At 55.2% G+C, this 20,228-nt stretch overlaps 6 protein-coding genes across 6 annotated transcripts; 4 read left to right on the forward strand and 2 right to left on the reverse strand.

Moving 5' to 3' along the window:
- The first annotated feature begins 1,904 nt into the window (after nucleotides 1–1,904).
- IWZ02DRAFT_195651 (uncharacterized protein) lies at nucleotides 1,905–3,075 on the forward strand. The gene is made up of 3 exons (XM_066762496.1): nucleotides 1,905–1,958; nucleotides 2,023–2,335; nucleotides 2,399–3,075. The coding sequence occupies exons 2-3, from the start codon at nucleotides 2,122–2,124 to the stop codon at nucleotides 2,791–2,793; spliced, it is 609 nt and encodes a 202-aa protein (XP_066624213.1). The 5' UTR covers nucleotides 1,905–1,958; nucleotides 2,023–2,121; the 3' UTR covers nucleotides 2,794–3,075.
- Nucleotides 3,076–4,962: 1,887 nt separating this feature from the next.
- IWZ02DRAFT_195617 (uncharacterized protein) lies at nucleotides 4,963–5,767 on the forward strand. Its single transcript, XM_066762495.1, has one exon. The coding sequence runs from the start codon at nucleotides 5,131–5,133 to the stop codon at nucleotides 5,644–5,646; it is 516 nt and encodes a 171-aa protein (XP_066624214.1). The 5' UTR covers nucleotides 4,963–5,130; the 3' UTR covers nucleotides 5,647–5,767.
- A 5,902-nt stretch (nucleotides 5,768–11,669) lies between these two features.
- Nucleotides 11,670–12,330, forward strand: IWZ02DRAFT_431234 (uncharacterized protein; the record flags this gene model as incomplete). The annotated part of the gene is made up of 2 exons (XM_066766148.1): nucleotides 11,670–12,054; nucleotides 12,101–12,330. 2 exons carry the CDS (start codon nucleotides 11,670–11,672, stop codon nucleotides 12,328–12,330), a joined length of 615 nt encoding a protein of 204 aa, XP_066624215.1.
- A 511-nt stretch (nucleotides 12,331–12,841) lies between these two features.
- IWZ02DRAFT_488674 (uncharacterized protein) lies at nucleotides 12,842–14,095 on the reverse strand (the record flags this gene model as incomplete). The annotated part of the gene is made up of 3 exons (XM_066769489.1): nucleotides 12,842–12,852; nucleotides 12,904–13,471; nucleotides 13,538–14,095. The coding sequence occupies 3 exons, from the start codon at nucleotides 14,093–14,095 to the stop codon at nucleotides 12,842–12,844; spliced, it is 1,137 nt and encodes a 378-aa protein (XP_066624216.1).
- Nucleotides 14,096–14,722: 627 nt separating this feature from the next.
- IWZ02DRAFT_488675 (uncharacterized protein) lies at nucleotides 14,723–15,481 on the reverse strand (the record flags this gene model as incomplete). The annotated part of the gene is made up of 1 exon (XM_066769490.1): nucleotides 14,723–15,481. The coding sequence occupies one exon, from the start codon at nucleotides 15,479–15,481 to the stop codon at nucleotides 14,723–14,725; it is 759 nt and encodes a 252-aa protein (XP_066624217.1).
- Nucleotides 15,482–19,397: 3,916 nt separating this feature from the next.
- On the forward strand, nucleotides 19,398–20,146 carry IWZ02DRAFT_515369 (uncharacterized protein; the record flags this gene model as incomplete). Its single annotated transcript, XM_066770645.1, has 2 exons — nucleotides 19,398–19,557; nucleotides 19,608–20,146. The coding sequence occupies 2 exons, from the start codon at nucleotides 19,398–19,400 to the stop codon at nucleotides 20,144–20,146; spliced, it is 699 nt and encodes a 232-aa protein (XP_066624218.1).
- Between the last annotated feature and the right edge of the window lie 82 nt (nucleotides 20,147–20,228).

Genomic DNA, 20,228 nt, shown 5'->3' on the forward strand with positions numbered 1-20,228 from the left:
ACCCTAACCCTAACCCTAACCCTAACCCTAACCCTAACCCTAACCCTAACCCTAACCCTAACCCTAACCCTAACCCTAACCCTAACCCTAACCCTAACCCTAACCCTAACCCTAACCCTAACCCTAACCCTAACCCTAACCCTAACCCTAACCCTAACCCTAACCCTAACCCTAACCCTAACCCTAACCCTACCTTTTTTAATTATTATTCTTTTTTTTATTTTTTTTTTGTTTTTTTTTTTTTTTTTGAATTTTTTGAATTTTCAACTTTTTCCGTTTTTACACGATGATATTTACATTTCCCGTAAAAAAAAACAACTAACCCCCTTACAGCCATTTATAAAAGTACCTAGCTGTTTACCATTCTTTCAACCTCGACGGTCACGAGCGGGTGGGTTTGCACGGGTCTTCAGGCATTCCGAGCCGCGCATCAATGATTTCTGTGTCCTGCGGTCGCAAACGGGTCACCGGGGCCTCCAAACCACAAGTGGGGACGTCCCGGGGATCTTGTAAGCCCATTTGCTCGAAACAATCCATTCCGCGGAATTCCGATGGCACGGGGTTGCTGGGGGGCCGATTCAACAGAAAAAGACCGTTGCGCAACGCTCGAACAGTGAGGGATGACTTGAAGCCGCTGGCAGCCAATCTCGTCGAGGTTCGCCATTGAACATGGCCGAATCGACGGGTCGGGGCTCCTTGACAGCTCATCTGCGGGTTGCGGGAATGACAGGACATCCGATGATGCTGGCCGTGGACATCTGCGTTGAAGAGACGTCGCAGAGGGCCCAAGACGTCATCCAGGCGCCGTTGTCAGCACATCTCGACCAGATCACGGCGCGGAGCATGCGGCACGTACCTGGTGATGCCCGCGAAGCTATCCGCCGTCACCTGGCCTTTCCAGAGGCAGCAGGGCCAGCTCCAAGCTCCCTCCAGCAGTCCCATTGTGTCCTTGTGTGTCCCACCGCCTGACCCCGTTGCCTTCGTCCGTAGAATGTGCTGCAGAGGGTTTGCGGCCGTGGGTTTGAGGAAACTAAGGCTTTCCGAGCTCTGTGACATAGTCAGCGTCAGGCTTGATGTGTGAGGAGGGTGGCATTGGCTCAACGCCGCCGCATTTACTGTTGCTTGACCTGAATGGCCCAGCGCCTGGACGGCGGACCTCCAGAGACACGCCCTCAGACCTGCTCGGCGCGGTGCAGAGAAGAAGGGCCCGCAGGTGACATGTTTCCTCCTCTTCAGGCCTTCTGGCAGTGTGGTTCGAGGAGCGAGAGCGATGGGCTGGCTGTTCGTGGCTCCGCGGCGTTGGAGACGTTGGCCGAGGGAGAGGGCGAGTTTCTGGCGGCGTTTGTGGTCGGCGCAAGACGCGGCGAAGGAGAAGTCCAGCGATGGCTCGTACCTGATTGAAATGATTCGAAGCGGACAATTCGAGGCTGTTCTTCCGCCGCGATGGCAATTGGGGTGCTTGAGGTGGTGTTGTTCAATCGTGACCGAAGCGCCTGGATGGTCGGCGCCACTTGCGGAGCCCTACACCCCACACTCCGGGCTCACGCCGCCTTCCCCACGACAAATGTCACCGCGACTCTCCACCTCCACAACCCTCGACCTCAAGCGTCCGGGCCTCGTACGCGTGCGCAACATCAATCAATCCCAGCCGACCGCCTTTCCGTCCAGCTGGCGGGTCTCCCTGTCAACTCGCCGCCTCCGTCAAGCCGCACCCGCAGCCCGTCGCCTCCCCAGACGTCGCAGGCTCTAATTGACAACGCGCGCCCCTTCGCTGAGTTTTCTCGCCCTCAGCTGAAGCAAAACCCTCTGCGCATCCGTTTCGCGAACGAATCCAAGCTCTGACTCGATGTCCGGGGGTGGCCGGTGAGCCAGGGTGACCGTGGCAGCTGGCCGCGGGCCCAAACAAAGAGCTGGAGAGACAGGAAACAAGAGGAGCTGGTCTGCTGGCAAGGAAGAAGGTGAGCATAGCCCGCAATGGCAGATTGTTGAAGCTGGCGTCGGTTCTGACAATTTCCATGACAGGTCTCCAGTCCCAGTGACATCACCACGTAACGGCTCTCGGCAGCGCCACGGAAGCACAGGTTTCTAGCATATCCAGGGACGGCGCGATGCTCTTCCGGCATGGTCTCCAGAGTAAATGCGGACAGCCTCCCACCCGTCCATCGATACCGTGGTCCGCGAGCGTGCAAACCACTTCAACGCCATGGCCGGCGACAAGACTGCTCTCCAGGGAATCGAACGCGGGAATTTGCAGGCAGCTGGAGGCTCATCTTGGTGGAATGGAGTGCTAGCGTCGCGCGAGATGGCCTGCCAGAGCCTGATGTCCACAGGAAAGGTGCACATCTCGGCTCCGGAGGGCTCACAATTTGCTGCGGCATCTAATGCTTCAGCGATGCAGAGCGGAAGGGTATTCGGACCAGGCCAGTGCCGCGGCGGACCCAGCGCCTGGTGAATTGCTCACATACGGCGCCCTCGGAGCCTCAAGCCCTCGCTGTCGCACAATCAGCACCAGTACGACATCTCCAGCAATTTCATAGCCCAATCCCACTCTCTCCTGCGTGCGCGAACGCCCCATCGTCATCCTTTTGGCGTACCCAGGCAGCAGCCAAAGCCGTTTCCACGCGTCCCGTTCCTCGACTCCTCTCAGATGTGAAAGCCAGCAGGACTTCTGCGCTTCCGCCGGCATCTAAACCTCAATCTTCCCGCCGATCAAATCGTTTCCTCCAGCGACCAAAGTCCTCCGGCAAGGATTCTCGTCGGCTTCTCGCCTTCACCGAGCGCCGGTTTGGTTGACGACATCGATGAAGAGATCCTCCAAAATCGTTTCCTCCAGCGACCCAAGTTCCGGGCGAGGCTCCTGCTCAAGGCTTTCAAATCGCCAAATCGCCTCCGCATCGGGCCTGCTTCTCGCGGGGAGCGTCCTTACACATGCACGTTGGCTCTGGTCGACAACACGGACGAATCCATTCTCCAGTCATCAGGCAAGGGTCTTGCTCCGCCTCTCGCCTTCGCTCAGCCCTCCACCCATCAGCTTTGGTTGACGACATGGACGAACCTACTCGCCATTCCTCAAAAGACCAAAGTCATCGGGCAAGGGTCGCCCTCTGCCTCTCGCTCTGGCTAAACCTCCTCCCGATCAAACGGCTTTCATTGACGACATGCCCGTCGCATTTCCTCCAACGACCGAAATCATCCAGCAAGCCTCAGCCTCAGCCTCTGTTCCTCGCAGGGGACCCTCTCCGCACGAGCCACGCACGTTGACGACAATGACGAAGTCCTTCGCCTCTCCTCCAACGGCCGTCGCGTTTCCTCCAACAACCGAAATCACCGGGTAAGCCTCTGGCTCTCGTTGACCACATGGACGAACCCCGCCGCGTTCCCTCCAGCGACCAAAGTCACTGGGCAGGATTCTCTGTCTGCTTCTCGCAGGGATCCTCTTCACGCGAGACATGCGCAATGGCTCTGGCTGACGACATGGACGGACCTACTCGCCGTTTGTTGAGCGGCCAAAGTCACCGAGCAATCCTCTGGCTCTGCTTCTCGCAGGGAGCCTCCTTCAGCGATGATCCTGCCCCGGGCTTCCAATTCCGCCGGGCCAGGCATCAACCTCTCGACCCAGTCGGCACACGTCGTCAACCTAGACGTGATGCGGCTCGAGATACGGCTCCGTCGAGGACTACAAATGCTGCTTCCGGCGAGCAAATAGGGCATTCCACCGGCGAGCGGGCAGGCCAGGCCACCGGCAGCGCAGTGGCAGTGGTCGATTAAGCACGAAGCTCTTCAACCTCAGCGGCCGCCGATGAGCCTTTGTTTGAAATTGCATCCGCGCAAAGTCGACGGCAAACGAGGTCAGCGGGCGCTCCGGGCCTGCCGCTGGACTTGCTTCACGATTGAACGGACCTGCAGTCGTTGGGGCAGTTTCTGCGACATTTCTCCCCCGTCCTGAGGCATCGTGGCCTGTCGTCAAATGCTCCCCCTTCATTTGCATTCTACCAAGGCTGCTTTTTCAAAGAACAAGGCGAGTCCTGGAGCCCGGCGATGCGGGACCAGATCGACGCGATCCATTCTCAGACCAGCTTGTCGCGGCGACGAATGTTCCCCTTCTTCTTCAAAGAACAACGCGCGTCCCCAGAGCAAGGTGAGGTCTTTGCCCATGCGCCTCAAGAACCATGTCATGCCTCGCCCAGGTAGCCCGGGAAAGCCCTCTTTGACGCTTTCTGGCAGTACCAACAGGAAACCTGCTTCTCCAGGCCGCAAGAGAAGCAGTGGCTTTCGCACTGGCACCAAGAACGGAATCCTGTCGATTGGCAACCTCAGGAAGCATGACGACGCAGGAGATGATGCTGCTTGATTGATGCAAGGTTCAGCCACCAGAGGAGTGTTGTAGAGCACCGCCGGCATCTCCGCGCTTTTGCCATGCGTTTTAGCTCGGCGCCATCGGAAAATCAACACGCATCTGTTGTTCAGCTCCCTCAACCCGTGGTGGCACCCAAACAGTCAAGCTTGCGGTCGAATGCCAGCTTGCCCAACATGTCCAGTCCCTCGACTGAAAGCATCGCGACGTTACGCCACAACATCTATCTTTCCCTTGCTCGCTGTCTCTTCGCCGTACGTCTTTTTGTTGGAGGGCGCCCGTGGTTGTAAGTTCGCCTGTCTTTGGTCGCCTGCCAGCCCACGGCACTTGTTCCTGACTCCAACCACGTCTGCGCACCAGCTCGAGCATGAGCCTGGCCCTCCAGCGGCCAGCGTCGAACGTCTCAGGCACTTGACGGTGTGCTCAATCATCCTGGCCATGCTGTGGAAGACGCGCCCACATCTATAGCACGTCTGGCATCTGCAGAAGCAGCGACAAGGTCAACCTCTTTCATCTTGCTGCCGGTCCTGCCCTCAAGACCAAGCCTGGCCTTCCGGAGGTCAGCTCTGAACATCTCAGGCATTTTCTGGCATGCTCGACCATCCTGACCATGCTTTGAGAGACGCGCACGCATCTTTGGCGCCACCGGGGTCTGCAGAAGCAGCAAGAATGTTGAGCCCTTGCTGCCGGGTCGCAAACCTTGAGACTCCATCTCTCTTCCTCCCGGTGGTCAATGGCCTGCCCGAGGCCCGACTCAACAGCTTGAAATACTAGCGATGGCATTGCAGGCCGCAGAGTCCGCTCCTTGTCGTCAATCATCACCACAGACTCGGAAATGGACGGCGTCACCTCCGATTGCCTACACGAGCATGGGACGAAGTGAGAAGTATTTGTGGTCGGCCAACGTGGCAGGTCTGCTCCTTGCGTGTTTATTAGCCAACTTTGGCTCCAACACAGGCTGTCCTCGTCACCGTCCTCCATGCCTACGCCCTTGCGCACTCGACCGACTTCTCCGTTCACAACGGAGGATTTCAGTGGTTGGAGATGGGCAAGCTGCGTCTCTGCGGCCACTGCTGGGCTTCATGTCGACGCCGGGTGCGCTGGGATGCTTCATGGGTCGCCGCGGTGCAGGTCTTGGTCTTCTTTCGGTGCCCCGGACGCTGGCAGTTCTTGCTGCCGCTTCCGTCAGCCCTGCCGACCTCCCGCCAGCCATCTGTCGCTCCTCTGCTTCCCGGTTCCCGCCGCGCATCGCCCCTCCGCCGCCCATTGTCCCGGATCGCTCAAATAGATGATGTGCAAACTCCGACGGCTCATCCTGACCAGCTGCGCACTGCCCGGGCTGTTTTTGATGGCTCTTAATGTTTTTGGTAGTCAAATACAATGTGATCTCGCGCTCCGCGCCTCTGCTTCTCGTCTCAGTGCCCCATGCCTTGATGTGACACTTGCCTTGCCCGCTACCTTCCCGTAGACCCCTAGGTAGCGTCAGCCATGTCTTCTTTGCTTCATTCACTCGCATCCCTCTTCAATTGGTGACTCCCCGCCGTTCCTGCGCCTCTACCGAAGGAAACCGCTGCAGGGCCTCTATTGTCCGACACTTCGAATTCTCTTAACAGCCGCGCGTCCTGGCGTCTTCCTGCTTTGTCTATGTGATATCTGAGTACTTTCCACCCTGGGGAGCCAGTCTGTGAGCTACTCCGGGCGATCCTTAAGATCCGCCTAGAATTAACCCTTTTGGCATCACTTGCATAACAGGCGTGATGATAGCCCTTTCTAGACCCAGCGACCTCTTTCCCTACCTCATTGACCTTGAAGCGAGCCGGCGAGACTAGTTGGAAGGCCATCCGGGCAAGTTTTGAAATCTTTCAAGATTGCAAATCGACCAATTTTGATTTTCTTGCCTCGACTAAAAGTGCTCTGATTGCCTCGCTTTTAGTCTCCCCCGGGTTCTTGGGGTCGTCGAAGAAGTTCCCCGTTGTTATCGGGACTCAGCTCTATCCCTGAAGCCTAAAAACAAATTTCATCCCCCAGATTTTGATCTCTTTCTTCTTCGATCCCCAAACGTCGTTGTATAATTCTTTTCTACATCTTCCTGATGATCTTTGAGTCCCACAATCCAATCCCCGTAGTGAGCGGGTCAAAATTCGAGTGTTTGGTCTTGGGCGATTTCACTTTGGAGATTTTTCGAAGTAGATAAAAGTTGTCCTTTTGGCTCGCTCTTGTTCGGTACTGTGTCCTTTACGTCCAAAAGGATGGTCGGCGAAGAGAACGGTCCGAAAATCGAAGGTTGGGGAAAAAATAAATTATACATCTCGGTTTTTGATTTTTTCGCCATCACCCAAAGTAGTCGTAGAATTTTTTTTCCATTCGCTACGAGACTCTTTCAGTCCCCCGAGAAGATTGACACTTGAATCAGGTCCAAAATCAAAAGTTGGTACTTGGTCGAATTACTCATTTGGGATTTTTGGCGATTTTCAAACATGTCCCTGCGGCCCCGAAACCTGTCCCGGCAGTTCAAGTGAGCGTGAAACTGCTATCCGCAATGGAAAGAACACTGGTAATTGGTCAGGGGAGTAAAGAATCACAAAGTGTTGGGTTTCTCCCCATGTTCATCGGGAAAAATTGAGAGGAGACGGATTATGAGTCCAATCGCGTCCAAAAACAGCGGCAATCATCTTCATGAGCTTCAAATGACCCCGGGAGAGTGTTTCAGGAACCGAAATCCTTCGTTAACTGAGGGAAAAATGAAAGTGTCAACCTGCGTGGAGCGGGCACATTGTTTTTGTTGATGGCTACAAACAACGCCGAGTAACTACCCAAACATCATCCGGGGGCAGTTTGAAGCTATTTGAAACATCTCAGAAGCATTCGGGGTGGGAGGGGCATCTTTGCGGGAGCATTCAATCATAAGCGTTGGCTGGATCCCGAAAACGGCGTCTCTGATTTTTCCTGGGCGCGAATAAGGTAATCTGACGCCGTAAAACATCATTACAGCTTAACCTCCTCGTTTCTGGGCTGTTGGAATTTTCTTGAGGCCAGGGATGCTCTGATTCAAGAGGGAAGATATTTTTGTTAGCGGTGGCTAGGCATTTAGACTCGTCGCTCCCCAAATACACAACAACAATGCTCTGAAATATTTTTTGCGATCGTAGAGCGTCTGAAATAATATTCTGGGTGTAATTGCGAGTCCTCAAATGCTGTGGTTGATTTTTGTGAATTTTTTGAGTCTCTCAACCACTGTTTGCGCCGAAAAAGATTTTTAACCATTCAAGCACAAAGTCAATCCGGAAAACACTTTCAATAAACTTAGATGGGCTAGAAGAGGGTAGGGAATAGCAGATAATGGCCAAACTCCGACGTTGTTAGATGTCAGAATTTTGGGCGCCGTCACAGTGGAGGCAGAGTTGGCGGGAAGGCCGGAGGGCACCACTACAACCACTAAAACAGCCGCGACAGATGTGGGACTTTGTACAAAGGACTGTATGGTTGATTGGAGGAGCATCGAAACGTTAACAACATCGTTTAGCCTGCCAAAGGTGATGGAAAAGGGCTTGGCCCGGCGCGGCGACGTTTTCCGCCATACCCGTCAGCCATTAGCCACACCCGCAACAGCTGGGGAAACTAAACGAGACGGTCACACCCAGATAAAAAAATAAATGATGGAAGCCATGAGGCCTGTGCGCTTCGCTGCAAGGCCAATGTGGAGCTTCAACGCGACGATGAATCCCTCCGTCGCCAACTGGCCACCCTGACCCGCAAAATGGCAACCCAGGCCAGCGAGCTTGCAGACTGGGAGAAAATCAGCTACGAGCGAGGCTATCGACAAGTTGTACAAGCAGCTTCAGGCCAAGGACGGCAAGATCCTCCGCCTCGAGTCCAAGAATCTGCGCCTCAAGTCCAAGATTGTCCGCCTCAAGTCCAAGCTGTTCGACATGACGGAGTCAGAGGTGCCCGACATGCAGCAGGAGGTGGCCGACATGCGCCAGGAGATGGAGACGCTCACCGAGCTCTTGCAAGCACCGCGTTGCCAGTCCCGACCAGATTCCTCCCTCGGTCCCTGATGACCGCACCTTGTCGCCTGCCTCTCCCAAGGCCCCGCGCGGCAACTTGCGCAAGGCTAGGAATGCCTTTTTTGGCATTTTCAAGAAGTGCTGCACTTGAGACGATGCCGGAGAGGGCCGTGAATGAAGCAGTACCATCATCAGAATGAGACGGGAGTGGCTTGTGGTGGTGCCCTGATCAGTTGGTTGAAGGCGAGGTGGAGTGGTTCTACATCAATGCACTCCAAAAACAATACAAATGTGTTCGCGCGTCATCACACGCCATGGCCAAATGAATCTAACTCCTTTACCTGACATTTGTCGTGCAAGAAGACGAGCGGTGGGCAGGAGGGTTGCATCTAGCGAGCCTCGCAGCGGGCGGCACCCTTTCCCATGCCCTCCCCTTTCAACAGACTTGATTCCCTCCCCCAGAGCTCCCATTCCTCTCGCGCTGCGCAGCCCGAGGGCTTCTGCTGGTTGCCGCGTGTGTTTGAAGACTCGACTTTCTTGGCGCGACTTGGCATGGAGGCGTGGACGGTCGGCGGATGGATCCTGATGCCTTGGTCAATGATTTCTTCGAGTTCTGACGAATGGAAAGGGAAAACTTGACCTGGACCTCAACGCCGTCGCCCTCATGCTCTGCTTCGACCCCATGCTGGATCTCGAGGGCCAGGGGAGTCAAATCAAGCCATGAGTGCACGTTGCATGGTGTCGAATTGCCGAGAGAAAAATGCCAATGCCTTGATGGTCCAGATTAGAAACTGCCTACTAACCCACACGGCACCAAACAACCCCCGCTGCCTCCCGACAACTCTCCCCCCCACAAAAAGACGCAGCCGCGCTCACTCCGGGCGACCAAAGACGCGGCGGTCCCGCTCGCGGGAGGTCTGCTCAACCTGGTAGTCTTGGAGGGCTCCGCGGATGCGGCGCACCTCTTCCAGGCTCATGTACTCCTCGCAAAGATATCCTACCAGGCGGAGGACCTCGCGCGCCTGCGGGACTGTGAGGTGGCGGAGGCGGGGGGCGAAACGGGAGACGTTGCTGCCGTGCTGGTTGTCAATGTGTTGGAGGACCTGGTCGATGGGATTGTCGCCAGGGGGAAAGGCGTATGGGATTGTCGCCAGGGGGAAAGGCGTAACGAGGGTCTTCCTCGAACGCATAGCGACCCGTGTCCGACGAGGTCGCGGTGGGGGGCATGGTGTCGGGCACGGGGGAGGTAGGCTCGCGGAATGAGGGCCAGTTGTAGCGGTCTATGTGCGGCGACGATGTAGGGTCAGGGAGGATGGCCTGGGAGGAACGCTGGGTCGCCGGTATGGCGAGCTCTTCTCGGGGAGCTTCGGGGAGGGAAGGGGCTAGGTTTGTAAGCTTCAAAAGCCAAATTCGATAGTTTTACAACTGACGGTCGCTGTCCATCTCGGAAGAGGACCGGTAGTAGGACGACGGGACCTGGTGGGACGACAGGGGCTGGCGGCTCGGCGACGGAGGCTGGTGGCTGGAGGATGGGGGATGGTGGTTGCGCGGCTGGGGCCGGGCCATCACGAGCTGCCCCGGGAGAGGATACGGCTGGACTACAGGCGGTCAATATTGCAAAGCGACAGGATTCAACGACTTGCGCTCGTCTGTCGTGAAGCCAGAGCCCAGACCGGCGGGCCCGCGCCGAACAACCCCGTTGCCTAGGCCGCGCCCACGGCCGCCGCGTCTGTAGAGGCCACGGCGTCTGCCGCGGTAGTCTTCGCGCAGATTTCTGATGGGACGACCGTTGATAGTGACTGGAAATGTTAGCAAGACTCCTTGTCAGTCAGATTGATCGTACATCGTGGAGGCATCTCGAGGGTTGGTGGGGATGGTGTTTGGTTGTGGCGCAGGATTGACGCAGGGAGATGCAGGCCGTCGCGTGGGGCGGGCCTACCCGTCGCTGGATCAGCCCTACCCGTCGTGGCCAACGCGCCCTCCTCCACGCGTCACCACGTCCTCGCCCCCATATGAGTGCCATGAAACGACACCCCACAGCCACCTGAAAGTGCCAAATTCAAATTCAGCAGTCTTCTGCAATCAAAATGAGCCCAGGATCGCCCGAATCCGCCAACGCGCATCCCGACGGCTGGTCGCCATGCCATCTCCAAACGCGACGCAGAGCGGCGGGTCAAGTGACGACAATACAGACAGCAGATTTGACAAGGCGGACGGAGATGCAAGCAATGAGAGCCAGGGACAAGAGTAAAGGAAGGGCCCTGCAGCAAGACTAGATGGATTCGGGTCATCAAAGTGGGATGGTGTGATTCTGGTCCTAGTGGACAGATTTTGAGTCCCTTTGCAGACGTAGCATAGATTCAAGTCAGGTCTAATGACATATTTTCTCCTTTTCATGTGGTGGCTCAGCAAGGCAGTACCACAATGGTACAGAAATGAAGCTTTCGATGGACTTCCGCAAGCGGTTATCAAAGCAGACAATGACAAGACGGTGTATTGCGTCCACGCAGGTGACCTTCCAGACTTCTGATCATAAAGCATGTATTCTGTGATTCGTACTCCCCTCAATCCGCTGGAGGTGGATCCCAAGAAGCCCGTCGATCTTTTACTTGGCCTCAAAGTTGTCCTCGGCAACGGTTTTACAGTCTTCCAACATACCCGAGCACCGTACGGTTTCCTTGATGATCCTGTTCTTGTTCTTTTGCGCGAAGCAGCAAGGAAAGACGTCTGATGCCTCAATAACTACCGTCTTGATCCGTGTCCACCCAACTACAACCCTTCTGACCTTGTTCAGCGTCGGAGGATTAACAAATGCAGCATTATAGGTAGTTTGAGTCAAATTTGAAAGTCATCCAGACGTGGAGACGGTCGTAATCAACAACCATGACGCGCTGAAGTTCGGTGAGTTTCTATTGTGCGTGATGCAATTTTGGGCCACGCCGACTGCCGGCATTTGAGTTTTTTTTGATGCACATCTTCGACCGTGTCTTTTTCTTCCTCTTCGCCACCCTCTTCAACCTCAACCTCTACTCTTCGGTCCGGTCAGATCACCATCGCATTTCTATGGGCATTGCCTCCTTTGCTTGTATTTCGTCCCAAAAGCAAAGCTGAGCGCGTTCAAACTGACAAGTCTCTCGTTCAAGCCTCACAACTCTACACTGCACGTGTCGCCTGTGCCTCTGGCACTCCGCCGCCGGCTGTGGAAACTCCACCTCCAGTCTGCCGCGCTCTTGAACAACGCTCGCGCGGCTTGAAAGCAGCCACCTTTCGCCTCCATCGCCACCCTCTTCTACACACCAACATTGTCAATGGACATTCCAACAGGACAACCCAGGGCAAAGGCGGGCAACTTGACATGGATTTCGCAAGTCTCGGGAATGCAGGAGACGTCGTCCTTAATCCCGTCCTCCGTTGCACAGAAGCACAGCAGTGGAACTTCGCTCGAGCTATGGGAGTATTCGGCTGAAGCCATCCAATATCTAAAGTACATCCTGATCATTGAGAAGAATCTCTCTCGTGTCAGGCAACTGCTGTGTAACACCGTCGAAAGCCACGAGGAAAGCCGTTACCACAAGAGCGCCAACGAAGACTTGAAGGAAGTCTTCAACAATCTGTGTTCCGAGAAGGGAATGGAGCGTGATGAAGTCATTGCGATGAGCCGCTCCATTGGTCATGTCTTGAGCAGGCAGCAAGGTCGGTCCTTTGGAATTTTGCTTGGAACGAATCTAACATTGACCAGGCAAAAAGCGCAAAACGGAAGAGGAGAAGGAAGTCACGGCGGCAAAGAGGCAGCTTCAGTCGAACAAGACTCCTGAACATCAACAGGAGTCCCAGATCACAGCCCCGGCGCGCGACATCCCAGAGGGAACTTCTCTCGACGTTGACCGCGACATTGCCTACGTCGACCGCCGTGAGATCGCCATTCGGCAGGCATACCTCTTCGGTCATCACAAGCGTCATGAGCTCTGAGATGTCAGTTCGACTTTGACAAGAACAGGGCACTACCTTGCCATTGACGCACACGGTATCGCGAAGCCAACCCTGGCTTTTGGGCACCAGAATGATCGGACTTCGGGCGTCTGCAAGGCCGACCCATTGCATTGATATCCTCGGGATTTCTTTCTGATTCTCGTTCCCTATTGGTTTCTTGCATGCAGCTTATTCAAAGGGTGTCCTATGACCGGAGAAAGATCGTCCTCAAGTCGAGACTTTGAGGGGCCAGCTGCCAGGAAAGTTACGGATTCAAGCCGGAAAGCCGTCGGCGGAACATTGGGGCTTGTACTCTCAGAAACTTGAGAAGAGGCAGTGACATGCTTTGGTTCGAAATAGTTGGAAGAATGAAGAAAATCTTTGCTTTCATCAATGACAGTCAAGATGATATCAGTCCACGCCTGGGCCTAGACAAAAGACGTCCTTCGCGTCCCAACGGTCCCGAAAAGCTCCAAGATACGTGGCAGGTCAGCGGAGCCAACAGAAACAATCAAAACTGGGCTGGACACTAGTCAGTGGCTGTGGGTTGGTTGACTGGATGGGACAACTTACCAACGTATGGCGTGTACTTCCACGCTCTACCGGCCCAGTCGCGGTAGAACGATGAATTCATGGTGAAGGATGTAGAGCTGCAACGTTCCGCGGCCCAGGTCGACATGCCGTAGCCGGTGGAGACGTATCCCATACCGAGGCGATTCAACAAGACCTCGGCGACCCATCCCTGCTCGGGTGCCCAGCACATGTGCACAACATGCCGGTGAACCCCATAATTCTCATCAGGAAATTCATGCTTGGTGATTGCTTCCACCAAGTTGATGATGTAATTGCTCTTCCTATGAGTCGCATGCATGTGCAGGCGGTTCTTATGGTTCGTCGTATACCCATACTCCGAAAGGGCACGGCAGACAATTTCAGGATCGTCTGGAAGGTGTCGACAAACCTTCTTGACGAAATCCCGAATGTTGTCAACGCGGGATGGCCTGCCGTCTATGTAAAGTCGATAGCCTCTTGCTGCGGTCGATGGGAAGAATTGGCGCTCGACTTGGTAGGCGTACTCATCGTTTGCGAGGTAAAGCTCAATCTGGTCAAGGATGCGATGAAGGATTCCTGCTTTGAGGCCCTCACCACGTTCATCGCACAGGTATTTACCGATGAGGCAGGGCTAATATTGGCCTGTCAGCAAGACCTCGGGGTGGTTGCGTTCTGCGTTGTAAAGTTGCAAAAATTGCTTCGCCTGCTTTCTGGGGTCGCCGTCGTTCTTGGCCATCGCCGGCACATCTCCCTTGATGATTGCATGGACAAGTTCCCTGCTCATGGTCAAGAGGATCAAGAATCCATGCCTGACGAAGGTGTGATGCTGCCGCTCGTGGAGACCGTGCTCTTCTGCCACCTCGCTCCATATGCGCTCCACCAATTCGTGCAAGTTTTCCAAGAACAGCCGCATAGAATCCTTTGCCTGGTCGGGAAAAATACCGGGATCTCTGTCGGGGCCGGGAAGGTCGGTGATGCTCAGCTCAGTCGAGATTGGGAGGTCGCGGCCCGGGATGAATGGAAGCATGTTGACATTGCCCCAATAAATTCCATACCCTTGATTTTCATATTCTCCGTTCGCTTGCTGCTCCGTGAGCTGATTCATGTCCGCCTCGCGCAAATCATTCTCCCAGACATCCTGGCAAGACTGAGAGCTCCCGGACACGTTACCATGCGGTGAAACCGGACTTCCTGGAAGTGTGTCGGCGGCCATGGTGAGAAATGAAAATGCGGCTGGCGATGGTGGAGGGCGGGAGTGTTGGATTTTCGATGCGATCGGGAGAGGTACAAAGCGAGTTGGAATGGCGATGATGGGAGAGGCGAGCGCGGGTGGTTGCTTGAGGTGTAGGATGCTGGTGATGTGGTGGATGTGCGGTGGTGTGCTTTGGCGCTAAGTGGCACAGGTGGCTGAGCCGGGGCGCTACTAATGCCGGCGTAGACGACCATGCGCCACCCGCTTTCTCCGCCGTCCTTTTCCCTCCACCGTGGCCTTCGTCGAGACTTACGACACTCCCTGCTCCACCAACTCTCGGTCGAGTTTGTCGCAAACAGTCGAAGCTGCCTCTGTCTATCTAATAACGGTGTGGGGCTCAGGGTCCACAAGTGACAAGGCGCGGGTCGGGCCATCCCTTGTACCCCTGCGGATCCACCGCCACAATTCCAATTCTCGTTAGGCCAGCAACACGGTGCGGTCTTGCGGCATTTGAAGTCACCGCAGTCATGTCTAGGTAGCATTCGTCCACTATGGTATTTGCATTCCTTGGATGGCCTAACCATTTTGGTTTGACTAACAACTTCATACCCATCTCCCAGCGTAAGTAACCTCCAGCACGGCACCACCTCACTGCTGATTCATCCAGTGAGACACGACGTTGACGTCGGTCTGGCCCTCCTTCAACGGCATCAGGAAAAAGCCGCCAGCACGACGGACCGTCAGGCAAGGTCTGCCTCCCGGTAACTCGTGACACCTTTTGCACGCGGAATCGGTAGCCCTGCTATCCGGACTGTTTCCCCAGCCCACGTCGTTGATGTTGGCAGTCATGCAGCAGCGGCCTCTCTGCCTATCCTCCACGCTGGCCATGGCCACTTGGCGCATCTTGTCGTTACTAGTAGTTAAGGCAGTAAGGCCTGCCTCCACAGCCGTTCTCAAAGCCTGGCTGAAAGAAGCCCAACCGACCTCTCCACCAGCCGTCTTTGCGTAGAGGTTGGACGTGACGTCCGCCCAGGTCCAGGTCTTCTTACCGGCCTCGCCGCGCTTAAGCTTTTGGCCGGGAGAGGCCGTCTCATCCTCGTCGTCGTCTTGGTCGACGTTCTCGACCTTGTCATTAGAGCCCTGAAGGCCAAGGCCGGGCTTGTTGTCGGAGTGGTGAAGGGCCCCGGAGGCGGACGAAGCAGAATCGTCAAGACCGGTGTCCAGGTTAGTGTTACCGCGCTGTAAGTATTGCGCGTCGAACTCCCGCCGAGCGTCCAGTGTCCTTTCAGTCAAAATCACCTCCCTTATCAAGTTCCTGACAGTGTCTACGAAACTTTCTGCCGGCAAACCCTCTTCCGTGAAATTCTCTTCGAAGAATCTTTCTTCCATGGACTTCTCTTTAGGCATTCTACGGCTATTAGCTTGGATCAGGCATTTCAAAAGATTGAGACTTACTTAACGGGGAGAGAGGGGAGCAGGACAGTGGTGTTGATGTGACAGGTGCGTCCGGTGCAAGCGAGCTGGCGTGAGGGCGTCTAGGTCCCAGATCAATGAGTAGAGCAGGCGTACCCAGAGTTTGTGGAGACAGACGGGGTGTGAAAGAACAGCCAGCAGAGACGAAGATTTCATCTGCTGCGTGGGCGCCGGCGCCGGCTCCTCCGAAGGCAGTCACGACCCGAATTGGGATAGGGTGGGCTCGCGCACCTCACAGAGCCACCAAAGACCAGCCATGCACCCAATATTCCGCCGATATTCTCTTGCATCACGCTGGCTTTTGACCTATCTGAGCCTTGGCCTTTTGGTCTGGCACCCACCCTGTGCAATGCCAGCGGAAATCCTCTCGTTGCCGCCACAGACACCATTTTTTCCCTCTCTTGCTGAACCCTCAACATTCCACCCACCTCTCCCCACATTTCATCGACCAACACAAAAGCCGCCCTCTCTGCGCTCAAGTAAGCCTCGTACCAGCACTTTGATTGCGGGCAAGTCTAACGGTCAAAGAATGCCAGACAACATTGGATGACATGCAAAAGAAGTGGCTGAAGAGCAGTCAGGACGATCCGCTGGATGACTCCTAGGCGGTACCCTTTTCAAGAAGTCGACATCTCCCTAGATCTGGCTGTGATACAAAGGCAATCTTTGTTACGAGGTAATCCTCCGAGCCAAACACTGCTAATTGAGAGTCCTGACGAGGTCCTGCAAGTTCACAAACAGCAAAAGGGTAACGTAGGACGCGGGTCGCTGTATACCATGGACTCTTAGAAAGATTCGATTTTGCTATCAGCCCATCTTCACCGCCGCCGCCGCGACCGCTTCGCCTCTCGCTGGCGATCAGTCGGCTCGCAGGACCAGTCCATGGCGAGCATCCCTCCGTTGGCTGTCTATTCGCAGGCTGCTGTCCCGGCCGCGTCGTTGAGAGCCGACCGTCCGCGGAGTCGGTGGCCCTCGGCATTTCTTTTGGACTTTGTCATTGTGAGAACAGCATGCGAAAGGTTTGTACAATATGGAGCCGGCGTCTCGAAGCGTTGGCCTGGCGGAGGGCATTTTTGGGCATCAGCAAGCAGCTGGATTCGCATCATCACTCAAAACATGAGGAAACAACGTTACGAGAGGCGCTTGATGGTCTCTTTGGAGGCCGGCCACTTGCTAGGCTTGTTTTGGTCCTGCAAAGTTGCTTCAGCAGGAAGGAGAAGCACCCGACGAAGTAGTTAAGCAGCTTTGACGAGCAATAGAGGGAAAGATTGGGTCCGTAGTGGAAACTCGACTTGTAGGCATTTGGCGCTCTGTTCATAGCACATCGTCCTTTGTGGAGTCGTTGGTCCTCGGAAAATACTATTCGACGACCGAAGCGATGGTGTCCATGATGCGGGTGTCGTGAGTGGAGACAACAAGACAGGGGTCTCGGGAGCCGTAGCTCAAAGCAGAGTCTAACGCCAAAAGGCAGTTTTGCAAGGGCCCTGAAAGACGCAGGGTGGCCCTTGCATGGTGGCGCATTCCAGCTCCGAGATATAACGACCCCATACGCGAATCCCCTCGGCGAGAAAGCGCAGCGAAGAGCGCTGGACAGAGTCGACGTTGGGTATGAGAAGACTGCCACTCAAATATGGGTTGTGTCGGAACCGTTCGACAAGTGTAGCGAAAGGCGAGGGATCCTTTCGATACGTCGTCGGCGTTGCGGGGAGAGGAGTGGCCTTGTGGGTCGCGCGACGAGGGGCGGCTCCGGGTGCGATTCGGGCGTGGCCAGCAGGGGTCTTCCTACTCATTCTCGTGATATGTAAGCGAAAGTTGGCAGTGGGTAGGTCAGCAACAAACGTGTCTTGGAGTTGTGGTGGGGGCTTTTCGAGATTTCATGTTGGTGGGAGAGTCGACGGAGCGTCTCCTGCGCTGGTCAGTCGCGACGAGACTCGGCGCTAGGCCCAAACAGTCTAGCGTACTATGGACGTCACCACGCATCAACACCTCAACAACCATCCGGTGTGCTAGACGGGAAGAGTCATGGCAGCACAAATCGCAGTCGGGAGAAGTCATGATGCGCATACTGAAAAGTTTCTTGCCCTTCCCGCGCCGCTTTCGGGTCGTTGGTTTCCCATTCGGACACTCACTCGCATGCTTCGCAGGCTGCGCAGACTGATCCAGACGCCACCTTAGATTTCTGGCTTCCAAGTCCACCTCCAGAGTTTGGACTTCTTGAATCCGGAACGAGAGCTTGGCTTTCAGGTCTTTGACGACAAACAGACCCTGCTTTAGCGCATCTACCTCTGGTTCGAAGGCATCAAAATAAACCTCGAGAAATTGATTCTCGCGTGAAAACTCCTGATTGTCTTGTAGCAGCCTTTGAATTGTTGTGTCTTTGTCCTTGAGCCTTCCAAGTCCCTGCTTGAATCCATCACAGAGAGTCTGCGCGTTGTTGGGTGGTAAAAAACCGCTAGTACAGGTAGGTATCTTCTGGGCGAGTCACGAGATTTGCATGGTGTCCAGGTAAGGAAGGCAAGGTGCCAACGGGCGCGCCCGACGCTCCATCTCTTTCCCCACTCCTCTCATCTGCAAACAACCATCGACACACCCCATCCACAAACCCACGACCCTATACCGATCTCTGACCAGTAAACCCACTGCCTATACACAAGTAAGCTCGCGTCAAGGCCCTGCAGTCGTGGGAGTAGCTAATAGCTCTAGAATGCCGGACAAACAAGAGCTCCCCAATGAACGCTCCATCGATGAAGCCATGGATCTCGCCCATCGGACCGGCCAGTGCTTCCGTTCCTTTATGGCTCGCCACCCTGAGCTCTTTGCGGGACAGGAAAACAAGAGCAGTAGCGGCGGAGTCGTCCGTATCACCTGCAGTGCGTTGGATAAACTTCGGTGCAACGCTTACGCTGACTATCTTCAGAGGATTGCGAGCAGAAAGACGAGCGCATCACCAAACTCGAGCAGGAACTCAAGGAAATGGCCGAGCGCGTCACTAAGCTTGAGGAGGAACTCAGGGGCATCAAGGACACCGTAAACTAGAAACAGCTCGCAAGACACAGGCCTTGTTAGAATGTGACACATTGGGAGGCTCGACTCGAGTTAATTCCAGAGTGACGTCGCTTGATTTTCAGTCATCATGCATCCATTCAGGCTTCTTTGCTGGCTATTCGCTGACAAGACAACGTCAGGCTCGTAGCTCGCCTCAGTCTTCTTGCCCCATCCTCCTTATCCTTCTACGTATCCTTTGCCGGTTTGTTCATCACCTGCTTTGAGTTTGGCCCATGGAGTTCAGCTGTCTGCCTATCAGCATCTGCAGCTCGAATAAATGTGGAAACTTACCGCCTCTCCAGTTCGCAGAGCTCGTCTTCCCAAATGCGCTCAGCGAGGAGATGGAGATCTTTTTTGAAAAGAGCCATGTACTCCGTAGCAGTGTCTTCGGCATTCGTGGCGGGGACGCTGAGGTCAGAGGCAGCAGAGGCTTTGTTGGTGTGCGTATCAGCGTTAGGGCCTTGGATCGAGAGGTTGAGTCCGAGGTAGCGGAGGCTTCGTTGGCGGGCGCCTCAGCGTTGAAAGCTTGGATTGGAGACATCTAGCACTGGTAAGCGAGGCCTCTGGCGCGCTGGATCGATTGACTTGCCGTTGCAAAAGCTTTAGGACGTGGAATCTGATGTACGAAGGCTGACGTGAAGATTGAAGGGGAACGATGGGTACCGTAGGAGAGGCTGCGGGTCAGAAGTGGCTGCTGGGCGGCGCGGCCTGATTGTCCGGCTCGCAAGCGCCTGGCTCCCACCATACCGGTCATCCATCACCAACACCTTCAAACTCTGTCCTGCCACCTTCAGCACCAACAATCATGAATCTCCTCGACTCTGATGGCGATGAGAGATCGGAAAAGTTCGACTTGAACTTTGTCCTTGAAACCCAAAAGAAATCTCAACAACTGATTGATTCGACTGCGGAATTCGAAGCGGAGATGCGCGATCTGGCCGAGAAAAGGAAAAAGAAAGCTGCCGGTAACCATCAAGTCGAGCCGCCTTTTGATGAATTAAACTGACTCTTCTAGACGAAGCCAAGGTTAAATCCTCGCTTCAGGCCGTTATCGTCAGTCTCCAGCTGGAATTGACCAGCGTCAAGGAGCAAAACACCATTCTTCGAGCCCAGGTTGCGAGCTTGAAAGAAACCCAGCTTGTCGACCGCACCGTCTCCAAGGACAAGGCGGTCAGCGCCACGACCGATCCTGGTACCAGTGGCCCCCTGTCCGACCCCGCCCCCGAAGCCGAAGACAAGCTAACGGAGAAGAAGAAACGCCCCAACCAGTTGGCCAAGGCCCAGAGCATGCTTTCCCTTCGCTCGTTTGCCAGTCCGACCCAGGCCTCCAAGGCAAAGTCGATTTCGCGGGCTGCCTACAATGTGATCAGTGGGAAGAAGACGGTTCCAAGCGCCAGACAGCTCAACGTGATTTTCGACAATCCTCCGAAGGAAACTTCGAAGCCTCGCAACCCCAGCCCTCAGCGCGGGCGAACCCTTGGTCAAAAGTTCAAGATGTTCGGAAAGACTACGAAGAACAACGAGGACAATGCTAGGGAGGCTCCCGCCGCTTGAGCAACAGCACGGGAAACATCATGAAAGAATGTTGGTACGGCTTGGAGGAACGGTCTTGTCGGACAGGTCGCAAGAGGCGTTC

Source organism: Phyllosticta citriasiana, assembly GCF_038021145.1.
Source record: "Phyllosticta citriasiana strain CBS 120426 chromosome Unknown IWZ02scaffold_4, whole genome shotgun sequence".
Lineage (NCBI taxonomy): Eukaryota > Fungi > Ascomycota > Dothideomycetes > Botryosphaeriales > Phyllostictaceae > Phyllosticta > Phyllosticta citriasiana.